General features: G+C 36.9%; 1 protein-coding gene across 1 annotated transcript in view; it reads right to left on the bottom strand.

Moving 5' to 3' along the window:
- Nucleotides 1-15,378: 15,378 nt before the first annotated feature.
- Nucleotides 15,379-24,494, bottom strand: part of LOC135745020 (SEC14-like protein 1) — a 29,895-nt gene continuing 20,779 nt past the window's right edge. Inside the window, exons 9-16 of the mRNA XM_065263406.2 lie at nucleotides 23,346-23,434; nucleotides 23,196-23,266; nucleotides 22,722-22,893; nucleotides 22,309-22,443; nucleotides 19,873-20,007; nucleotides 19,397-19,648; nucleotides 18,377-18,555; nucleotides 15,379-16,655 (exon numbers count right to left, since the gene is read on the bottom strand). Coding sequence (XP_065119478.1) covers nucleotides 16,496-16,655; nucleotides 18,377-18,555; nucleotides 19,397-19,648; nucleotides 19,873-20,007; nucleotides 22,309-22,443; nucleotides 22,722-22,893; nucleotides 23,196-23,266; nucleotides 23,346-23,434 — 1,193 coding nt within the window. The 3' untranslated portion in view covers nucleotides 15,379-16,495. The remainder of the gene's footprint in view (nucleotides 16,656-18,376; nucleotides 18,556-19,396; nucleotides 19,649-19,872; nucleotides 20,008-22,308; nucleotides 22,444-22,721; nucleotides 22,894-23,195; nucleotides 23,267-23,345; nucleotides 23,435-24,494) is intronic.

Below are 24,494 nucleotides of genomic sequence, written 5' to 3'. Positions count from 1 at the left end.
TAACCATCTCATGTATACAAAACAGAAATCTGTTATTTACATAGTAATTACTGACATGATTCTGATTTAGATCAGATCTGAAGAAGCGTCCTGCTATTCTGCAAAGACTCCCGCAGAATGATGGAGAAGCACGAATCACGGGAAAGAAACAGGACTTCATGGAAAGCGCTCCAGGCTCAGACGTTGCCTCGGGCTGCGATTGCAATAGATATTCACTGGGGACTGGCTCCATATCCACCCCAACTTATGTGAGACTCCAAAGACTTCAAGTCCCATGACGATAAGAGTCGCCCACGGGTCTGCTCAAAGCTGAGCAGGTTCAGCTCAATCCTTGAACTCCTCCTCAGCCTTACATTTCCATCTTCTCTGTCATCTCCTGTATGAAATTGAGTTGCACCTGAGCTTTGTAACTGACAGATGGTGCATGAGCTCAGGGGAAATGAATGCTAATGGTGGGCAAAGTTGTTGGCACTGGGTCCATATTGGCCTTTAAATTATGTATGGGGGTCACATTGTATGATTCCTTTGAAGATACAGTGGTCCACTCTGACTGCTTCTTACAGTGTATCATTTTGAGGCCAGAATTAATTTATAATATCTCAATATAATGTACTGATATCTAATTTTATGAGTATATGTGGATTATTCGTCCTAAAGCTCTGTAGCTAGATGCATAGCTAATGCACTGTGAGTCGCTGATGCATAGCTTACGGCTTATAGAGGCAATGGTTTAGGTCAGATGCAGAAATATAAATCAGCCTAGAAAAAAGGCACTTCTTCTGCAATGTAAAAAAATCTTTAGCTTTTTAGTTAAAGGTGCAGTGTGTAGTTTTTAGAAGGATCTTTTGACAGAAATGCAAAATAATATACAAAACTATATAATCAGGGTGTATAAAAACATTTCATTATGAACCGTTATGTGTTTATTACCTTAGAATGAGACGTTTTTATCTACATCCCCGGGGGTCCCCTTACATGGAAGCCACTATTTTGTGCCAACATGTTTCTACAGAAGCTCTTAACGGACAAACTTTTTACTAAGTTGTCCCCGACGATGAAATGTTTGTCCAGTGGCGGCTAACGTAGCTTCTCTATGCATTTCGAAAGTGAGGGGTGAGCAGTGGACTAAGCTGTTGGTTGCAATGCTCAACCTCACCACTAGAAGCCGCTAAAATTTACACACTGCACCTTTAAAGCAATTCAGATTTAAGTCATTTTAACTTACTATGATTTATTTTTAAATAAGTCAACTTCATTTTATGAGTTGTTGCAACTCATCTCTAGTCAATATAAATAATAATAAGTTGAAATGACTTGTAAGTCCGAGTTGATTCACCTTAAAGAGCACATAAAGAAATCTTCTTCTTGTTCCAAAATTTCGTAATTTAACTTTTGATCGCAATCTGCATAAAATCACTCTCGTGGCTTTTTGTGTTATACGCTATTTCCTAAAATAAAGATAGTGATCTTCCTCAGGGAGAACAGAAATAAGCATCCACTCAGATAAATCAATGTACCTGACATACATAGCAATATTCATTAAAATGCATTATCCAGTAATCCAGTCTAAAAAAGTAATACTGATTGCCATTCTGCCCACTTATCCTATTTCTACAGTCTATAGGGTTGAGCTGGCAGTAATGGAGGTGCACAGGTAACTGCTACAAGCTTTTCTGACAGGCACAGACCATGATTGCAATTGAAACGTGGATAATTGAAATGTGTCCGGATGGCAGTTAGGAAAAAACTCATGCCCACTTTGTTATCCGAGTGTCAAGGTATAAGCAGAAATTTCAATTAAACCAGGTGCACTCTTGCCAGCGAGCGGAAAAAGAGTGCAAGGCTAAGTGCTGGCCTGACACTTGTCTGAGGTTGGAAGATTGATGGTGGAATTTTTAACATTAAAGAAAGAGCTCGGCCTCTGTTCAAAAGAGGGCACTGAGCGAAATGTCACCAAATGAAAGCAGTCAGCTCAGAAATTCCCACGGAACAACATCGCCATCGATCTGAGAAACAAGAGTGGGCATGGAAATGCCAAAGACAAACACAAGGGACCACAGGTTTTCGCAGATAATAATGTTTTAACAATCTTAAGCCATGTTAGCTGATCTGGAACCTCTGCCACTAAATTGGACACAAAACCCTACTGTACTGAGACGGTGTAAGAGGAGAGCAAAGGCACAGCGGCCATTAAATGCAACTGTAACCAAATAGCATCCTGACATGACTGCCTATAACACTTAAATAATAAAAAACAAGTGACGGCCGGTGACTTTTCTTCCGTGAGGCGTAAATTCTAAATATGTGTTTGGAGTGCTCGTCATGTCAAAATATACTGTACGCATCATACGTCTTGTCCACATACGTGCCTGCTGCAAATGCGTTGAAAGGGTTTATGATTAAAGGGACACTCAGATGCACAAAATACTCAAAGACACTAACTTTACAGTAAACTCTGATAAAACATGAGATTAAGCACTGAAATGTTTGAATCTGATTGGCCAGTTTTGACATACGTATATTTGTAATAACAACTATGGAGTAAGAAAAATTAGTGTAAATAAATGAATAAATGAATAAATACATAAATGCATAATACATAAATAAATATAGAAATACAGAAATAAATAAATGAATAAATGCATAAATAAATAAATGTAGAAATAAATAAATGAATAAATACATAAATAAATATAGAAATACATAAATTAATGAATAAATAAATGAATTTAGAAATACAGAAATGAATAAATACATAAATGCATAAATAAATAAATGTATAAATAAAAAAATTAATAAATACATAAATAAATAAATAAATATAGAAATACAGAAATTAATTAATAAATAAATGAATGTAGAAATACAGAAATAAAGAAATGAATAAATACATAAATGCATAAATAAATACATGTAGAAATAAAGAAATGAATAAATGCATAAATAAATAAATGTAGAAATACAAAAAAAGAATAGATAAATGAATGCACAAATAAATAAATAAATTAATAAATACATTAATGCAGAAAAAAACAAATAATTAAGTAAATGCAAAAAATAAATAAATGCAGACATAAATAAATAAATAAAAAATAGTTTTGTCAAAAGTATCAACTTTTAATTTTATTATTTTGCACCATTTCTATTATACTACATGTATTTCTACATTTATTTATGCATTTCTACATTTATTTATATATTTTGACATTTATGCATGTATTTCTACATTTATTTATTTATTCATTTATTTATTTATATAGACTTGAGTCATTTTTAGTCCTCCATAAACAAGGCCTACTATAACAGTGCTCCGGCCCTCCAGGGTAAGATTTGGGGAACCTTGATGTATAGTATGCAATTTTATTTACAAATAATTAAACCAAATTGCCTCTGAATTTTGTCTTGATCAAGGCTTTGAACCGGTTCACGGAACAAAACCAGAAACTTTTTGATGTTTTGCAAGGAACAGAAACGAAACCAGAAACTTTAAAAATATATATGTGTCGGAACAGAAATGTTTATTTAAAATAATGGTAACCGGTTAATACCGTTATTTTTTTCGTTCTTTGACAAGATTTCTGTCTAATATGACTCTGTGAAGTTCACTTCCGGTCGTCGTTTACTCATCGGAGAAATGAGAAGCTTGCCACCAGCAAGTAGCCTACTTAAGCCCAAGTCTCTAATGCTCAATCCTAAGAGGGAAATATTAATATGGTGTAACAGATCGCAGTTAATCCGTACAGATCACGACCCACGGTTAGGCTCACATTCGATTGGCGGATTTATACGCAAATTTTTAAAGGGTGAAAGTTGATCATTTGCACATGTTTAAAAGGCTTGCAGATGTTAACACTTAAGTTATTTTAAACAGTTTAACCACAAAAAGGCGCTAAAGTGAGCAATTTTCTTTACGCACAGATGCATATGCGGTTGAATGTGTCCGGTCCAAATCAAACGTGAAATCAACTCTTGATGTGTTGCACTACTGTGTCTCATACTGTAGTCCATTAAAATACATTTGGTGAATAAAGCACTGAAAAACAACGGAAGTTTCATTGTGGAGCAACAATTTATGCTGCATCTTCTTCCCGAAGCGCCGTTTGGAATTCGTCCTCTGTCTGTGTGTTCGCGTGTTTAAGTGCATTCAACAAATGTAGGCATGTAAGAATTACAGTTATGCCGCTTACATAATGTAGCCTTTTTTAATGTTTGACGACAAGATAGAAACTTAAGGAAAATTATGTAGACTAATAATTTAAGTTTAATGTCCTAATGATCAGCCTACTTATTTGTATGTCCCACAGCTGACATAAAACGTTATTAACCGGTTTGGGTACTAAATTTTTTTGTTCTAACTGGTTCAGGAATGGAAATTTTAGGGTTGAACCAAAAACCGGAAACGTTAAAATACTGTTTCTGTTTGGAACGAACCAATTGGGGAAAAAATCTGATTTAAAGCCCTGGTCTTGATTAAACATCAGGTCTTGACTTAAAGGGAAAATTCGGCCAAAAACTATATTAAACCCATGATTTACTCACTCCCAAGCTGTCCGAGTTGCATATGTCCATCGTTTTTCAGAAAAACACATTTTCGGATATTTTAGAAAATATTTTAGATCTTTCAGTTGATTAAATGTAATGTTACGGGGTCCAGCCATAGTCCACGACCTTCAAGTCCAAAAAAAGTGCGTCCATCCTTCACAAATTAAATCCAAACGGCTTCAGGATGATAAACAAAGGTCTTCTGAGGGTAATCCGTGCGGTGTTGTTGTAGAAATATCCATATTTAAAGTTTTATTAACATAATTAACTACCTTCCGGTAGCGCCGCAACCAACTTTTTGCCTGTGAAGGCTTGCATATGAAGTGTTTCTTGTCCATATTTACCACAAAAAAAAAAAGGAATATTTTGTCAAATAACATATAACACATGTTTATGCTACATTAACCTAAATTAAGTAAGTGCTAAGTTAATTAAATCAATTTCAACTTGATTTTATTAGTTATGTCAACAATTCAGAGGCCAAAACTTAAAATTCTATGTTGAATTGACTTGCAAAACCAAGTTGTTTTAACTCATGCTGCATTTTTAACATGTACATACTGCTGGTTGTTATTGCAAACAAACCCATTCAGGGTCATATAAGATCACTTTGCTTCACGTCAGAGTCCTGATCAACCTGTTGAGGTTTATTTTGTAAAAAAATAATGTTCACCTGGCTGTACATTAATCCTTAGACAAGAAGCAGAATGTGTCTGACTTGACAGCTTAGTTTTAAACACTCCTAAAGGAACAGCAGTTTTTAAACTGATTATTGTGGATTTAGCTTTAGATGAAGATTGGACCACATTTTAAAAGTTAGACTTAAGAAAAGCTCTTTGTTTATCTGCTGACAGGCTATGCGAATGCTCCATCACTATTTTAAGGGTAGTAGTGTTTCTATAGCATGACTGCAGTCAGTGCAGAGGTGATGTTTACAAGTATCTGAGGGCCTGACAGACTAAATCAGACACAGCACTGCATGGGGACGAGTGCACGATCCAACATCATTCACCTCTCACTGCAACATTCATTAAACATCCACAAATCAATATGAAAGTCTCTTGGTGATTTGGCTGGACATCAGGGTTACCCGAGGCAATCTTCCTCAATTTAATCGGCTCTTCTTTATCTTCTTCATCCAGCTGCCAACTCATCCAGACCTTTCTGTAACAGTATGACTACAATCACTTGTTTGTGTTGAAGTCAGTATGGGAATATTAATTTATTCAATATACCCCATAAAACACATGGGCTATATTGAGCTTTATTGATCTTTACCCTATTTGATCTTTTCATGTAAATATCTAAGAAACCACATTTAGAGTTTTTGCTAGCAACTTTCAGCAAAGCTTAAATAACAAATATTAAATACAAAATTGTCATCATTTTCTCACTCTTATGTTGTTACAAACCTGTATCAATTTCTTTCTTCTGATGAGGATATTTTAATGAATGTTCATCAACAAAATCAATCAAACAACAAAATTTGTGAGCCCTATTCACTTCCATAGTATTATTTTTTTCCTACAATACTATGGAAGTGAATGGGGCTCACAAATGGTTTGGTTACAAGCATTTCTCAAATATCTTCCTCCGTGTTTATCAGAGAAATTTATACAGGTTTGTAACAAAATGAGAGTGAGAAAATGATGAATTTTCTTTATTTTGGGTAAAATATCCCTATGTACTATATATAAAGAATATTATAAAAATATGTATTTATTGATTTATGCATTTATGTATTTATTCATTTAAGTATTTATTTATTTAAGTTTATTTAAGTTATTTAACTACATTTATTTAAGCATCTATTTATTTGTTTATGTCAGCATTTATTTATTTTTTGCATTTAATGAATAGTTTATTTATTTCTGCATTAATTTTTTAATTTATGTCTGCATTTATGTATTTATGCATTTATTTATGTATTTATTTATTTATGCAGCATTTATTTATTTTTTGCATTTAATAAATTGTTTATTTATTTCTGAATTTATTTATTTAAGCATTTATTTTTGTCTGCATTTATTTTTTTTTCATTTAATTAATTTTGTATTTGTTTCTGCATTTATGTATTTATTTGTTTATTTCTACATTTATTTATTTACGTCAGCATTTATTTATTATTTGCAATTAATTTACTGTTTATTTATTTATGCATTTATGTATTTATTTATTTCTGTCAGCATTTATTTATTTTTTGCATATAATTAATTGTTTATTTATTTATGCATTTATTTATGCATTTTTTTTGCATTTAACTAATTGTTTATTTATTTATGCATTTATGAATTTATGTCAGCTTTTATTTATTTATTTATTTATGCATTTATTAATGCATTTATTTATGTCTATATTTCTACATTTATTTATTTATGTATTTCCACATTTATTTATTTAAGCATTTATGTATTTATTTTAGGGCCGGGACTTTAACGCGTTATTTTTTGTGTAATTAATTAATCTTAATTAACGCGTTAAAGTTAAACATTTTTTACGCATTTTAATCGCACTTATTTTTGCACCGCGGAACATTTCTCATTGGATGAGTTTCGGCGGAACGATTATACTGGAGCACCAACTAGCGTTCATGACTTCAGACAACAACAAACCACAGTGAACATGAACGAAGAAGCTGATGAGATCGCTTTGGTTGGCCCCATGGATGGGAATAGTTTTTATAAAAAACGAACGGATGGAAGCGTCGAGAAGAGCATGGTTGTGTGTAAGCTATGCAACAAGGAATTCACATATCACCGCAGCACATCGAGCCTCAAGTATCATCTCAATGCAAAACATATAGCAGCTAGCGTGGACGTTAGCCCGACTCTGGGTACAACGACTTGGTTGAACTAAAATAATCAATATTTTGTTGCTTAAGCTTATGTATTCAGTCATTATTCATGGTATACTAAAAATCCATGTGAAAAAATAACTTCTCAATGTTCTCAGGTCAAATATTTATATGTGATTAATTTCGATTAATTAATTACAAAGCCTCTAATTAATTAGATTTTTTTAAGCGAGTCCCGGCCCTAATTTATTTACACAAATTTTTCGTCCTCCATAGTTGTTATGACAAATATACGAATGTTACAACTGGCCAATCAGAATAAAACATTTCAGTGTATTGTCACAAATTAAAAGAGATTTATCCACAAGTTTCCTGCGTCTCATGAGTCCTTGCGTCAAAAGTGGGCATGTCCTCTGGTTTGAAGTAAACAAGCGGGAGGCAAAGCGGGAGGTGACATTCATTCATTCATTCATAAGTAACTAATGAATGAATGAATGAATGAATGTCACATCCCGCTATGCTTCCCTAATGATAAGTTGACAGTCACTAAAGACATAGCGATCCAAACTTGTTAACGATGTGGGAACACAACCTCAACGAAATAAAAAAGGTTGAAATATCAGTACTTTTAACCTCCGCAGTAGATGGTTGGGTACGGGTTATCCTGTGTTGGCTTCTTATCCATGAAATAAAACGAGCACACAGATGAGGGTTTTTTTTTTAAGTTTAAGGTCCAGCCATATTCTTTTTGATTCGTCGTCTTTTGGGAGGTGATGAAAACAGGACAGTCGTTGGCAGGATCACTCCGATTTAGTTTTAGGCTTATGTTCAAAACACTCAAGTATAAGCTTCTGACTTACGTATAAGCCACTGTACGAACAGCACACATTGTCCCTGAGTGTTAGGAATCACACAACACAGGAATGTCACGGTGATCCGTGTCATGTTTTGTTTGTCTCTCCGATTACGTCACCTGGACATTCACGGACTGATTCATCACACCTGTTCCCTGTTAAGTGTTGTGTATTTATACTGCTGTCTGTTTCTCACCTGTCGCCGGATCATTGTCATTGTCATTACTACCCTGTCTGTTCCCCGTGTCACATTTTGGATGTTCCTGTGTTGCTGTTTTACTCCTCGTGTTTTGTTTCTGTTCATTTTATATTAAATGTTATTTATTTCATGGTGAACCCTGCACTTGCGTCCTGATTCCTGTTTCCCAGTCGTGACAGAATGATCCGGCCAGACTGGACGCAGCGGGTTCACGGAGGGCGGCTCCCCCAGGAGTTTCGTCGAGGGGGAGTAGTGACATCGGGGTTCATTCCCCATCAGCCCCGATGTCTCTTGGGGACCACCGTGAGCGATCGCTCGCTCCTGCGAGCATGCGGGAGGAGGATCGGCCCAGGCGGTCCCCCAACGGTTGAGTCGTCGTCGACGGTCCCTCAGAGAACTACCATCCTGCTCGCAGGGGGATCCGGAACGGACCACGCCCGATCATTTCCCCGGGGTGGCTACCGTGAGAGGGTCTCCGTTTCCGCGAGGGGATGGGAGATGACTTCCGGGGGCAGCTGATCGTCGGCGATTCCCAGGAGGGGGGTAATTCGTCTGCCTCGGTCCTCGGAGCGATCGCTCCGGTTCTCCTGGCGCAGTCCGGCCTACCGTTCCTGTTGGTCTCATCCCGGCGGCTGCCGGCTTCGCCAGGGTCCCCAAGCCCTCCACCCCTCCCTTGGACTCTCGCTACCAGACTTTTGTGTTTGTTTTGTTTACGTGAGTGTCTGGTAGCCACTCTTAGAGGGAGGGGTCATGTCACGGTGATCTGTGTCATGTTTTGTTTGTCTCTCCGATTACGTCACCTGGACATTCACGGACTGATTCATCACACCTGTTCCCTGTTAAGTGTTGTGTATTTATACTGCTGTCTGTTTCTCACCTGTCGCCGGATCATTGTCATTGTCATTACTACCCTGTCTGTTCCCCGTGTCACATTTTGGATGTTCCTGTGTTGCTGTTTTACTCCTCGTGTTTTGTTTCTGTTCATTTTATATTAAATGTTATTTATTTCATGGTGAACCCTGCACTTGCGTCCTGATTCCTGTTTCCCAGTCGTGACAAGGAATCCCAGCGCAGAGGTTTTTAATTCAAAATGTATAGAAGAGAACACTCAATGTCATCATGTAGAAATGTAAAATAGGGAAAAACATTTGGTGAATCAGTAATATGTATAATAGATAACTCTCAGTGTCCGTGTGTGTGATGGATAGATGAAGAGATAAACACTAGCGATGCGAACCACAGCGATCTCCTCTGGATGGTCACAATGTGGGAAACACAGCCGGGCTGTAGGATATCCACAGAACAGTACACACAGAGATGTAATCCTGGCGGGCAAACAGAGAGATTCCTGGCGGGGTACAGAGAGACCAGGTGGAAGGCGCGCACGTGTGGAGCTGTCAAAACAAAAACACAACACAAGTGAAACAAAGACAAAGCAGCCAATAAAACCGAAATCATGACACTGAGCTACGTAACGACATCTCTCAAAAAGGTTTGCGATTTTAAATAGTACAAAAATTATCCGAAAAACACCTACACCTGTAACCTGTTCGCTATACACCACACAAAATACCATTGATATACTACTTCCGCCCCCTCACAGGAAGTTTTTTACCCACTTTCTTTTTTACAGTAACTTACCGGAAACTTGTGGATAAGAGAAAACTCAAAATTCCCATATTCCCATACTGACTTCAACACAAACAAGTGATTGTAGTCATACTGTTACAGAAAGGTCACACGGCTAATGCAAGATAAAAAAAGTTGTGGTTTAAAAGTGCATCTTTTAATTTTTTGGGTGCAAATGATGATCGTTTTGCTAGAAAAGACTCGGTTGGGATCGTTTAGAGCCTGAGGTCCACTTAAGCACTATATGGAGAAAAATCCTGGAATGTTTTCCTAAAAAATTTAATTTCTTCTTGACTAATTAAACTTCTTGACTAAGACATAAACATCTTGGATGACATGCGGGGGAAGTAAATATCAGGATTTTTTATGAAAGTGGAGTAATCCTTTAACATATGTTAGACACGCACCACAGGCAAAACAAGGAATCTCTCTTGCACATGTTCAGATATTCAGCGTGACTGAAGTATCCTCAGGTATAGGACGAGAGAGACAGATATAAGCAGATGAAGAGGCGATGTAGCTGGAGGCAACTGATGACTTTATGCTAATGACCCTTGTACATATGCAAATCAGCCAGCAGCTCTCATTGCTATATTAAACTGAGAGAGATGCAGAACAACACATTTGAGGAAAAGTGAACCCCAGAGACGACGTTAGATGACTTCATTATCATAACTTATTATTTTAGCTTTGCAGATAACTCGCAGAGTGTTGACCAGAATGAGTTGAACAGCTGAAAAGTGAATATTTATGGAGTCGACACAGGACGAAGATTACGTGAGAGATGTTAGCATTCCCCGCAGTAAATTGACACGTGTATTTCCAAGAGATCATTTCATTAAGATATTTTTTCATGAGCCTCACAAAACCCTCGCAACAGAGGCACAATCTGTACAGATCACTTCAGAGATGCTGCAATACTAAAATTATGACTATGGGATGCGGGGGTTCTTCAGCAGGGGTCCACAAAACCTCTGGGGGCACCACAGCGTTACTGCAGAGGTCTTTGAACTACAGTACGCTATTATATAATCTCAAAGTTTTTTGTTTTTAAAAACAATGCTAACCCTTCATTTTACCTCCCACAATAAAATGTATTCAATACTCAACACATTTAATGATTTTAACTAAATATGTAAATACATTAGTAGCGATGTAATACTTGATTTCTGCTTTCTCGGACTCGTTCCTTCAAAGACTCAGACTACAGTGGGAGGAGAAGGACTCGTAATTTCAGACCGAGTCCTTGAGACCAACACATTTTATGTTCATATAAAAAAAACACATAACAAAAATAATAAAATGCAATGTTGACGGGCATTATTTGAAAATGACATCCCATTGTGCAATGCAAAGATACTGCCATCAGAGGCGTTGATTTATCTCTAGAAAAATAGGCAGAAGATGATGCATGTGGTAGGGATTTTTTAATTATAGTAAAAGCATAGTTCATATTAAGATGTTAAGACTGCTCCTCTAAACAATTCCCAATCTAGCTTAGTCTGTAGGCCTAACTGTTGATTATTAACTGGGGTGATATTAAATCACGAATATGAAAACTGACATATTTTTATGGTCTTGGTCTCGACTCGGTCTCGACTCCAAAAGGACTCGTTCTCGACTTGGACTTGCTTCCTCAAAGACGCTTTCTTGACTCAGACTCGACTCTATTTAAAAACCAACAGATTCGGTCTCGACCCTTCAAAGACTTGGTCTTGACTCGGACTCAGCATAGGCGGTCTCATCCCCATTACTATACATGATTAGTATGACAGGATACTATATAAAGAATAGGTAAGTATTGAAATGCAACCCTCATTCAATGTGCATGTGTACTTTATCTAAAGAGCTGCATTGTGGCTCATGTTGCCATTTGCTGACTTCCATCAATGTGTTGCCATCTAGTGGAGAACACAGGTAAGTGCACTCCAACAATATTATTATCAAATAGACCTATGTTATATAAATATATAGAATTGATATGTAAATATAACTATAATTTATTGGCTTATATTTTGCTTTAAACGTATGAAATCGGACAATTTTCTTGCATTTCTTTACATTTCTGTTAATCACCAACATTAAATCATTTGAATCACATAACTGCAGAATGAAAATCTCTTTTTTGTCACCTTGAACTAGCACACCGAAAATCATGGTTCACAGCAGCTGTGGCGTAAACACACACACACACAAAAAAGAAACATTTTCTGTGTCACATTTAAGGGTCTATAATGTTAAGACCAGTCCACTAAAGCCTCCTTTTAGGCTTTTAGCCGAAGCTTTTATCCAAAGTGACTTACAGCCAAACAAACATCTCTACGGTTTATCCTCACTTTGTGAGCAATATCGTCATGAAATGGCCGGACATATATTTATTAAACTCTGAAATGTCTACAAGTTGGCGGTTTAAAAGCTTTCTTAAGTTTCCCAAACACAGTACAGCAGGAAAGATGTCATGAGGCCATTTACCTTCTTTTCATAGTGTCGTATTATTTTTTTTCCAAACACCAGATTCTGAATTTTTGCACACTCTCATGCAAGCTTTGTATTTCAAGGGCAGCTGAGTGACTGCAGCATCGTGAACCTTGTAAAAGGTTTTATTGAGAATGGGAAAGTGAAAGGTGCCAATTCTGCAGTCATTTATGCTGTGCAAACTATTCAGTGCAGTGTCCATCTTTCAGCAGGTCGCTCTTAAAGTTTGCACAAAAAGTTTCTCTAAATGTTTTAAAGGTGCCAAATAATGCATTAATACAGTATGTTAAATTGTTTTCTGATATCTACATAGAAGGTATGTGGTTCTATTTAGTGCAAAAATTATCTAGAGATGGTTTACACGTTACAACCATAGGATTTGCTTTTTGAATTAAATGGTCTATTATTACCTATTATTTGAATGGGTCATGAATAATAAATGTTGAGCTCTGCTCTGATTGGCTGTTTCTCAGAGCAGCTTCTACAGTAGCTCTGTGTGTGTGTGTTAACTGACCTTATGTTTGAGTCTGTATCAGACGCAGATACTGATTTTGAGAAATATTAAATAGTTTGGAGATTGCTAATGGATATTTCTGAGTGGTAAGTTTGTGTTTTTTCATTATGGACCTGCAAAACGTAAAAGTAACATCAATAGCAGAACTTCACCCTAAACATTAGCATATAGCATGAACTAGCATATAGCGCTAACTCAACAGCCACAAATTTTTTTGGTATTGTAACAACATTGTACTTCATTTAATGTGTAATTTAATGTTGGGGCGTGCATCTCGACTGTTGGTGCAGAGATTGGCCTGTTTTCCAGCGGTCTTTTGCATGCATGAGTTTTACATAAGATGTCATTTCTATGTACAGAACTTTTTTTTATTCATCTACAGTCAGCAGGGGTGCCCAACCCTGTTCCTGGAGGGCTACCGTCCTGCAGATTTTAGCTCCAACCCTAATCAAACACAGCTGAAGCAGCTAATCAAGGTGTTCAGGGTTGCTTGATAATTACAGACAGGTGTGTTGGAACTGAAGTCTGCAGGACGGTAGCCTTCCAGGGGCAGGGTTGGGCACCCCTGATCTACAGTATGCCTTGGTACAGTTTTACATTTTACAGCACCTTTAACCCTTGTGGGTTGTTGAGGCCATTTTTTTATGTCTTAATTTGGCCACAACTTTCTCTGTGTTTCAGCAAATGGAATTTTGGTGACAAATCTTATATTTACACATATTTTGAGAAAATGCTTTGAAATTTTTCAATAACACACAAATATAACGTGGGCAAAATTACTTTCCTTTCCGGTTGTTAGTGTACAAAAAAGCCACTTAATTAAACAGCTGTAAAAATGTATCATATTAATATTTTTTCAAAAATGTATGTCATAAATCTGTTAATCGCCCTCATTACTGATCAAAACTACAAAAAGCTTGAAAAATTCCATGAATTTGACTCTTTAACTCTTTAACCGCCATTGACGAGATATCTCGTCAATCAAGAGAAAACGCTTCCCTGCCAATGACGAGATTTTCCGTCTTTCTGCAATACCGCTATTATCCACCAGGTGGTTTTAAAACCGGAAGTATTGCCCTATGGCAAGCGGCTGCATGTCCGTGTCTGTTTTAAAGATCGCTCTGAATGGGATCTCTATGAAAAGTCCGTCACAAAAATAGAATTATCTCTGCTTTTTGCTCAAAATGTGGTGTTTTTGCAGAAACCTACCCATATTCAAAAGCTGATTGCAAAAGAACCACTGAAGGTAGGATGAAAAGTTTTTTTTTGTTTGAAAGCAGGGTCTGTTCTTTCTTTTGGTATATTGTATGTTTATATATTTAAAGAAGAACATTTTCTGGAAGGCATTAAACTTTGGTGAAAATCATGAAAAACGCTGGCACTGGCTGGCAACTTTTTTTTTTAAACGCTGGCGGTGAAAGAGTTAATTGCCAAGTTCATAAGTGGTGTCACTGAATTGATGAGAAAAAAAAAACACAAAATTACTGATTTTCAATATAAAGTGATTGTGGACTGGTCTTGGGCTTGTCAAAGATTGGTAAAAACATTGGCTTTGATGCATTTTTAGTTTTTGTGCAGAATCAGTTTTTATTTTTCTCCCTAATTAGTTGTTTGTGGCTTTTTTGCCCCATTGACTTCCATTATAACAAAATTTTTTGATTGCAGAGCTATGACACCTTTTTATCATGCATTTTTGAATGTTGGTGTTTTTCCTTTTGCTAAGAGGAAAAATGTGTCATTTTTACTGTTGATCACCATGTGGCACCATTAACGCTTTAGTAGGCCTGTGCAAAAAAACAGAGCTTAATTTCTGGCTTGTAAAAGAAAAACCACCAACAATCAAGAATGCATGATTATATGGTGTCATGGCTTTGCAATCAAAACATTTTGTTATAATGGAAGTCAATGGGGCAAAAACAGTAAATGAGGGAGGAAAAGAATAAAAACTGATGCTGCACAAAAACAAAAAATGCATCAAAGCCAATGTTTTTACCAATCTTTGGCATGCCCAAAAATTCAGCCCACAATCACTTTTTATAATGAAAATCTGTCAATTTGTTTTTTTTTCCGAAATCAGTGACACCTCTTGGCAATTTAAGAATTAAAGTTATGGAAATTTTGCCAACATTTGGTAGGTTCAATCAGTACTGAGGTTGATTAACAGATTTTTGATAAAAAATTAATCTGATAAATTTTTACAGCAGTTTAATTCAGTGGCCTTTTTTGTACACTAACAAGCCAAAAGGGTAGTGAATGGGAACAACCCACAAAGGTTGATTAAACCACAAGAATGTGAACATTATTGCAAAATTACATCCTATAATCTGAAATGATATAAAACTCTCAAAAAATGCTTATAGTCCTTGAAATCTTTCATATCAAAAAGCTGTTTATTAAACCGCTTTCATCAGTTGATGTACTTCAGGTTTTTATACATACAGTACAGTATAGTAAGTTCACAAACCTCTGGTGCACACGGCAAGAGCTGGCTGAAAACCTGCCGCTTTAAACAGAGTTTGCATAAAAATAAATGCTGTTAATAAAATTATTGTGTCAAATATCAAATATTTCAGTTGGCAGAAAACAAAATGTTATTTGCCTTGTGCTTTTTGTTAAATATATGGGTCCAAAAGACTTAAGATATAATGTTCAAAAAACAAAACAAAACAAACGTTAAAGGGATAGTTCACCCAAAAATGTTGATGTTGTCATTATTCTCACACTCATGTTGTTCCAACCTGTATATGTTTTTTATTTTGATGCACAAAAGAAGATAAATGATGGTGAGCACACAGTTGACAGTTCCCATTGAATTCCACAATATTTGTTTTCCTACTATGAAAGTCAGTGGTTACAATCAGCTGTGTGCTAACCATCATTTATCAAAATATTTTCTTTTGTGTTCATCATCAAAAAGAAACCCATTTTCATTCATTTTTGGATGAATTATAACTTTAATTGTTACATATACATAAAAGGAATAAAGAGTATTTTAATCTGGTTTTATTTTAAAGTTTCTCACCCATTCAAGTAACCTTTTTTAGTTCACACAAATAGTACTGCAGTGAGAATTTTTTTTAAAAAGTACAAATATAATATAAAGCCCATTAATACATGTGACTTTATAAAATGCTATAAGATTAAATGTCAACTAACCTCTTAAACCTGTGTTAGGCACAATCATCATTTAGCAAAGTCATCAAAACTTGTTGCATAAAACTTGTTAAACCACCAGAAAAATGTAAACAATATTTACACATTTATTTGTAACAATGTTGAGAAAACTTGCATATTCATAATTCATGCCTTGTTGCCAAAGATGAAAACGAGATAAAAGTGTTTAAAAATAATCATGACTTACAGCATATAAGTATTTGTTAATTTATTTAATGTCAACAGTGTTCTCTTCAATGATTAGTCCAAAAAAATGGCAGGTCTGAAGATGAAAAGCAAACCAAAGACTCCTGATTTCCATCCAGATGCGGGCGTCATCTCGAAACGATCGATCCAGTGTGTGATTGGCTGGAGGTGGTGGTTGCCTGTGATTGGCTGGATGAGGTGGTGGCCTGTGATTGGCTGGAGGAGGTGGTGGCGGCACTGAGCAGAGAGAAGCCGCTGTTACTCGACTCCAGGCTGCTCATAGAGCCCCTGTACAAAAAAAACACAAACACATTTAAACTCTATTCTCTCAGATCTTTTTAAAACATTTCAAATCATTACACAGAATTCAGCAGAAATGTTCACCTGGCCCTGGCTATAAGTAATATGATGCAGTGTGCTATTAAAGCTCTGTTTACAGCATATTGTGCCTAATACTGCAGCAGCATCATTTGCATCTTTACAGCAGCAAGTAAGTATTATCAGCCGCAGCATAAGCAGATCTATTTCTGTCATGATCATTAACAAGCTAAAATAGAGCTGTCAAGCCTGAACTAAGATTAGGCAAGTATTGTTTTACGTTATTTAAACCACCAATTACACACAAGTTTTCAAAGCCCTTAAAGGGGACATATAATCTGACTTTTTGCATGTTTAAGTGCTATAATTGGGTCTCCAGTGCTTCATCAACCTTTATCAAAATATGAAAATGTGAAAAAGATCAACCCAGTAACTTAGTTTTGATTAACCATTCTCTGCAAGCATGAGAAAAATAGGTCTTTGAAATTTGGCTCCCTTTGTGATGTCAGAAGGGGATCTTATTATAATAATACCACCCCTTAATCTGCACGATCCAACCACAGCACTGCCATTTAGTGCAAACAGAGAGAGAGAAAACAATTGACAGCACAACTGAGTTTCAATTTCAACAAACCACCATTATGGCGATCAGCGTTTACATTTCATCAGCTCATTTGCATTTTAAAAGACACACCCATAAATGGCACATTTTGCTCACAACTACAAAGTGGCAATTTTAACATGCTATATTAAATTATCTGTGGGGTATTTTGAGTTGAAACCCCACATATTGTACTCTGGGGACACCAAAGATTTATTGGATATCTTAAAGGACAAGTTCGGTATTTTACACTTAAAGCCCTGTTTTCAGAGTGTTTATGGTGAAATAGAACGGTTTTGACTGAAATTTCGACATATTTCTGCCCTGAGAATTTTCGGATGTTTGTGTTTCACCTCACACCTCTACAATGGGTTTAATGGTGCACTGGAACAATCCTTTCTAAAATGCATTAAACTTTCGTTTATAAAGACGTGAAACTCACCGAGTGGTCAGGGGTGTTCACTGATATGCTCACACAAAAATCGCTGCAAAAGATGCTTTCCAACAGCTGTTTTAGCATTCGTTGTTAACTTGTGGACCTATTTTTCCAAACGCCTCACACCCGTACACTCTTCCGCTAAGAGCTTGAATAATAAACACTCCAGACCAGGTGGTGGCGCTAATCCGCCATTGCCAATTGCAAGAATAGAAACAAAGTTCCCGGCGCGGAGTAATACCGTACCTCACAGGACATCTAATACAAGTCAATGAAGTTGCACAAAACTACGATAAAACCTGTTGGAATGCGTATTTTGCAGCGATTTTTGTGTGAGCATACCAGTGAACACCCCTGACCACTCGGTGAGTTTCACGTCTTTGTAAACGAAAGTTTAATGCATTTTAGGAAGGATTGTTCCAGTGCACCATTAAACCCATTGTAAAGGTGGGAGGTGAAACACAAACACCCAAAAATTCTCGGGGGAAGCCGCATATGTCGAAATTTCAGTCAAAACCGTTCTATTTCATCATAAACAATCTGAAAACAGGGCTTTAAGTGTAAAATACCGAACTTGTCCTTTAAAGTCATGTGAAATGTCCCCTTTAAGGCTGCGTTTAATGTTCATAGTAAATGGACAGTAAACATACAGACCTGAAGTCGGTAGACTGCAGCACCTCAGTGAAATACATGACCTTGCATTTGTGTGAGGAGACCTGCAGAGATGCCAGCACATCGTCCACACGCGGCAGGCTGGAGGAAGAGTTTGAAGGCGTACTATAAAAGCGCCACTGCAGGATGTAGAATCCAGACCAGCGGGTCACATGAGATCCCTGATGAGAAGATGTGCATCAAGATAAGACAAGGAGAAAACATTTGCTCTTCTTTAAAAATTTTAATTCACATCTCATGACCCATCAACACTGTTTACAATAAAAATATGTCATATAGTTTTATAACAACGTCATGAATATTCTTCATTTCATAATGCTTTTTTTTTAGTTTCCTCCATGCGTTTAACCAAAAAATCAATCATTTAATAATAATAATAATAATAATAGATAAAATTATATTTTATTGCATTTGGAGACCAAATCACCTAAAATTGAATGAAAACAGCAGCGGTGGGTCCATATCGCTGGAAAAACAGTTAATTACATTTAATAAATTAAGGAATTAACTCATTGTTTTGTTAGTTTTTTCTTCTATGTCATAATTGAACAAATGACACTTAATGACAGTTGTCATAAATGTGCATAAATATCTCTCTGCGTCATGTCATGATTATAAAGGTGTTATGTCAGTCTTATGAACACCCCTTCAAGTAAAGGGTTACTGTTTTTCCTACTATGTCTATCAAAATATTGAAGTGTTCATCAGAAAAAAAAATATTCATATAGGTTTCTAACTACATAAGGATGAGAAAATGATAGAATTTGTATTTTTGGGTGAACTGTCCCTTTATTCGGGTTTAACAACATTAACAGTCATGAGATTTAAACCCACAACCTTTTAAAAGCAACCAAATTCTTAACCATTACACCACAGTGTCACATACAGAATTGCAAAAAAAACACAAACACAGTGCCTGGATGAATATGTAATAATGTAAACATCTATATTTATGTATTTTTTTCATGCAGGTTGTTTATATGTTTTTTAATATTCATTCACCTGTACACTTTCGCCCTCTCTGCAGGTAAGTGCCGTCTCCACCATGCTGTAGTCTTGCCCAAGCATCCATGATTTATCAATAAACTGGACGTTGTTGCTGCCGGGGCAGGCGAGGTTGTGTGTGCTTAAAGCGTCTCGTTTTGGAGGCTGAGGGGCCTTTCTGGAGTGGTAGATGTTGAAGATGACGTCCCCTTTACATACGTCAAAGTCCCAGGTAATAACAGAGGACTCATCTTTAACCTCAATCAGCACCTGAAAACGAGCAGCGCGTTCACTTTTATTCCTTTATGTCAGAGGCTAAATATTATAAAACAAACACTACAGCACTAGTTATGACACTAGCTAGGATAAATCCATTGAAGTGCACGTGATGCCCTTACATTACCAACAGGTGGCACCAATGGACTACAGATGCGCAACCGACATTTGTTAAAAAAGTAAACACTAGCTCTGTGTCTTCTGTGAATGAGCTTTACCTCATGTGGAGCTCCCTTAAAAATGCTTGCGCTCTTGTAGATCGATTCAGTCCACAGTTTGACCTCTTCGTTCTCCAGCTCCTCTGCCGTGCGGTACAGAGATTTGGGCACTAGACCTCCCTCAGGAATATCACACTAAACAGAAAAACACAGTGATCAGGTTAGACTGGATGTGATAACGGTGTCATCATTTTTTTTTAGGAAACACATACAGCTTAAGAAAATTAAACCATTTAAATGCTTTTTAAATGATGAATGGTAGTGTAGTGCATTGCCAGAGGATTTTTAATGTAAAAAAAAAAATAAAGGATTCACCACCAAAATACCTAAAGGTTACTTCACATCTGAGTGTGAGATCTCAGTGTGAAACAATGTTTCCCTATGGATGCCTTTGCACAACTTTACAAGCTAAGTTTACATGCAACTAAAAAATCCGTCTGTAATCGTATTGATGGCTCAACTGATTTAAAAAGCCTTCGTTTAAATACACCTTAATCAATATTGTATCAATGAGGTCGGTCAGATGCAAATTTCGGTTGTATTGAAAAGGATGGTGTAGTCTGATCTGTGATCTGATCTTCAAGAGAAAAGTATGCATGTAAACGCATGTAAATGCAAAAATTACCAAGTGCACATGTGCAGAAGAATTGTGCTTAAGTTCACGTCTTACATTTACCTCTTATTTACATATCACATGATTCTCATCACAGAAACATGCAATAGCAAGGCAATGGCAACGCATTGTTAAGATAATGGAGGTCAAGCGCTGTACATTCTGCAGCGTTCATGACTTTCATTACATAGAGTAATAAAATAACATTGTGCCCTATAAAATAAAAGAGTGTTTTCTTTGCCTTTATCTGAAAGATCAACTTTGTCCAACTCAACTTTGACTTTGTACATTTATCCAGAGATAAAAGCGTGACTTTGATGAGAGATGCTGTGCTCAGCGTTGCAAAGTCCTCCGCTCTTTTCGAGTTCAGATTTGGGCTACTGTTTAAACTGTTTACACGAGTGGTTTTCTTCTTTGGGTTAAAAATGAAAGGTTTCATTCATAAGTATTATTATTGGTATTTGGGCTGTGAAAAGTCATTGGGATGCTTTTGGAATAGTTTTGAGTGTCCATTGGGATAGTTTTGATAGACAAATCTGGCAACCCTGGCTGTGCGCTTGCGCAGCCAATTGATACGGATTATATGGAATGTACATGTAAACCAACATTTTAATTACATTGCAATGTTTAGGTTACATGTTAACAGCATTGTGTTAATCTGAACAGCATTGTCTTAATCACCTGCAATCGGATTAAATTCAGTCGAATTGACAAAATGTTGTGCATGTAAATATAGCCACCATGTTATGGCTCCTTAAATATGGCATACAGACTGTCCAAATGTTCTCCAAAATAATAAGACCACAGCCATACAAAGCCAAAGTTTTCCTTATTGAATATTTTTCCCTCATTTTAATTAAAAGTGGGGTGAAAACATCATGTCTCAAACTACAGGATTGGCTGTACACACGAAACCGCAAAGGTGTCAGATTTAGCCGCTCTGGGACGCGGATTAAAAAAATAGCTGTTTCAGGCCCCCAAAATGCAGGATCAGTCATTGGGGTACCACATGCTTCAGTCCTTGGCCCTTTTCCCTTTCCTTATCTTCACAGATAATGAGCCACTCTAGTTGCTTTTCCAGTCTGGTGACCTCACCTAAACTCAACACAATCTCTGTCTACCTCTCATTTGTTTCGGCTTAGATATAGGAATGTCACCTCCAGTATAACCTTGCAATGAAAGCACAGCAGGGTTTGATAACAGCATGCTAGCCAAATCAGAGAGCACTGAACTTTAGTGACCACATCTTAACAACTGCTTATTCATCCAAAATCACCCTGAGCAAGTCAAAGAAAGACTCGCCTACTACATGTCAGGTGGCGTAACGATACACATATTCCTACTGAACCGTTTCGGCACATGACTTCCAATTTGGTGCACACGTGTAACGGAATCCAATCTTTAACAGTAGTTAACCGTTTTACATCTGGACCTTTAAATTCGAGTTCCCACACAAAGATATTAAATGCAAACTAGACAGACGTGTTTGAGCAGGTTCTTACACACTAGTGGCGATTTTTAAGAAAGTTACAAAAATGTTAAAAATTTTAGGTGTACTGTTGCGCCCTTAGTGTATGCTAAACAGTAAAAGCTCTTGTCATCTAAAGACTAGACTACTGCAATTCTTTCTAGACTTGAAAATGTGATTAAGTCTTAAAGAGTGCCCTTTTCACTGCCAGACTGTTGCTATCCACATAAAATGCAATGTTCAGATGCCCTACAGATTCCTACTGGTGTACTTTTCAAACTGAAAAGGTTATTTACGTCATTTCTAAGTGGATTTTAAAACGTCTAATCTCAAAATGCAATTTTTATGCACTAACCAGACAGTCTCCTCCCAAGAAGTCAGGTATGAAGTCTTTGTTGATGTAGTCCACCAGACCTCCGGGGCCTTGATAGTCATTACCAGCGTAGATGAGGAACTTCTTCCGTGTGTTTTCATCAATGAATGGACTAACCTAGGAGGAGAGCAGGGGGCATAAAGATAATCATTAATACTGCGCTTACACAGACGCAAGCAAATATGACATTTACAGCAGGCCGGTAATTAACAAAGGGCCAGGCGAGTGCAAGACTTGACATTAAACTCTAATGGGTCACTGCCTAGAGACATTTACAGCCATTAAATTAAAACTGAGCATATGCCCATCTCCGTTTTTCATCTCCAAATATTTGTGAATGGGTTTTAACGTGTGACTATTTGAAATCCTGTTAGTTGGTTTAGTTATCTACTTACCAAAGTCCAAAGGACTGGAAACACTCTGGGAGCTCTTAATATAAGCAGACAGCCCAGTGTCTCAGGGTAGTTCGCTCCTACAACCTCTATGATCCTCAGCAAGGCTTTGATTCCTGGCCTCCACAAGTGCCTCATGTTTAACCCCTCAAGATCCACCAGACATGTCCAAGAACTACATGAGAAGAGAAATCAGAAGTTATGAGTGTAAAGACAGCCTTCAGGTTTCAGGTTGGTCCTCACTGTGGTGATTCAATACAATACCAAACATATAACCAATATTCAATGTAGTCTGGGTGTCCAGGTTTGCATCCATCTAATTTGGCTAGCCAACGTGGGCTACCAAATGAAGTCTTTGTCACTGACAACAAAACATTTATTCTCATATTTGTTTCCTCCTCTACACGACCTTATCAAAACTTAAAACACATCTGTAGTGAAACACACAATGCAAACACAGATTAGTATGTTTAGTACCTGATTGGTTTTCCAAAGATTTTGGTGTTTTCCTCACAGCACCTGAGACCTTCTTCATTGATGGACAGCACCTACAGGTTAGATTAAAGGTGAAGGGGGTCAGTAAACATGCTGAATTGTCATTGTTATTGTTATGTTTATTTGTCTTACATGTCTCAGAAGGGTCTCTTCACCCAGAGCTCGCACTAAACCTTTGGTGTCCATTTGTCCAAGTCGAAGGATATATAGAGGTCGACCATCTGTATAATACACAGAGAGACAAATAAGCCATCACATTTACATTTAGTCATTTAGTCCAAACGACTTACAAATGAGGTAACATTATAAGCAATTAGAACAACACAAGAACAGCAATACATAAGTGCACTAGAACTCATCTCATCAAGTCCAACACAGTATACATAGTTGAGGGATAATCATTTTTAGGACAGAAAAGATTCCGTTTAGTGTGTTCACGTGAAGAGCTTGTGATGTCCCAATTTTGCTTTTAGTTGGAGGGGTAGGGGGTCAAATAGCCCTTCATATGAAGATTTTTCAGGACCCCACTTCAAACGAAGGGATAAAAAAAATCCAAGATGGCTGCTCATGCAAGAATAATTCAATTCTTTTTTCACATTAATAAACTTTTAATGATAAATAATAATTTGTTTTATGATACATTTAATCTTGTGTTCATATTTACGTCATGTTTTAAAATAAATGTTCACAAAAAAAAAAACAACACATACCGCTTTACTAATTGCACAATAGTACAGCAACATGTGAACAAATCAACCTCCGGAGAGCGATCGCGTCCCCCGCGTTTGATCGCGTCCTGGTTCCCCGGCTCTGCTCTTGCTCTGGAGGCGGCACACCCGGAAAAACTCCAGCGATTGCGAACAGGAGAAAAGCATCTGAATCGAGGGGTGTGTGGTGTGCTGCTTTTGGGCTTCCAGAACCACTTTTTAGGCTGTAACTAAACTTATATGACTGCAGGTGAAGGCGGCAATGTCCTAAACATTGCATCTAATTTGACGTAGGACGTATGATATCATATGACAGTGTTGTAGTGGTGTCCCATTTCTTAAGGGAATATTTTTAACCCTTCCCCTTTTCACTCGGTTTCAAGGGGCAAGGGGAAGTGTTGAGAGGTAGGCATAGGGGTATAAAACAGAATTGGGCCTTTTGGAAAAATTCTAAATTAGTAACTTAACAGGAATTTATGGGAATTATTTGGAAATTTATATAAACTATAATCACATGACTATACAAAATGTTTTTTTTTTATGTGTGTATAAGCAGACATGCATGCAAGGTAAT

Source organism: Paramisgurnus dabryanus, chromosome 3, assembly GCF_030506205.2.
Source record: "Paramisgurnus dabryanus chromosome 3, PD_genome_1.1, whole genome shotgun sequence".
NCBI lineage: Eukaryota > Metazoa > Chordata > Actinopteri > Cypriniformes > Cobitidae > Paramisgurnus > Paramisgurnus dabryanus.
Note: the sequence above shows the minus strand (reverse complement) of the source record. Positions and strands in the feature narration are given on the sequence as shown.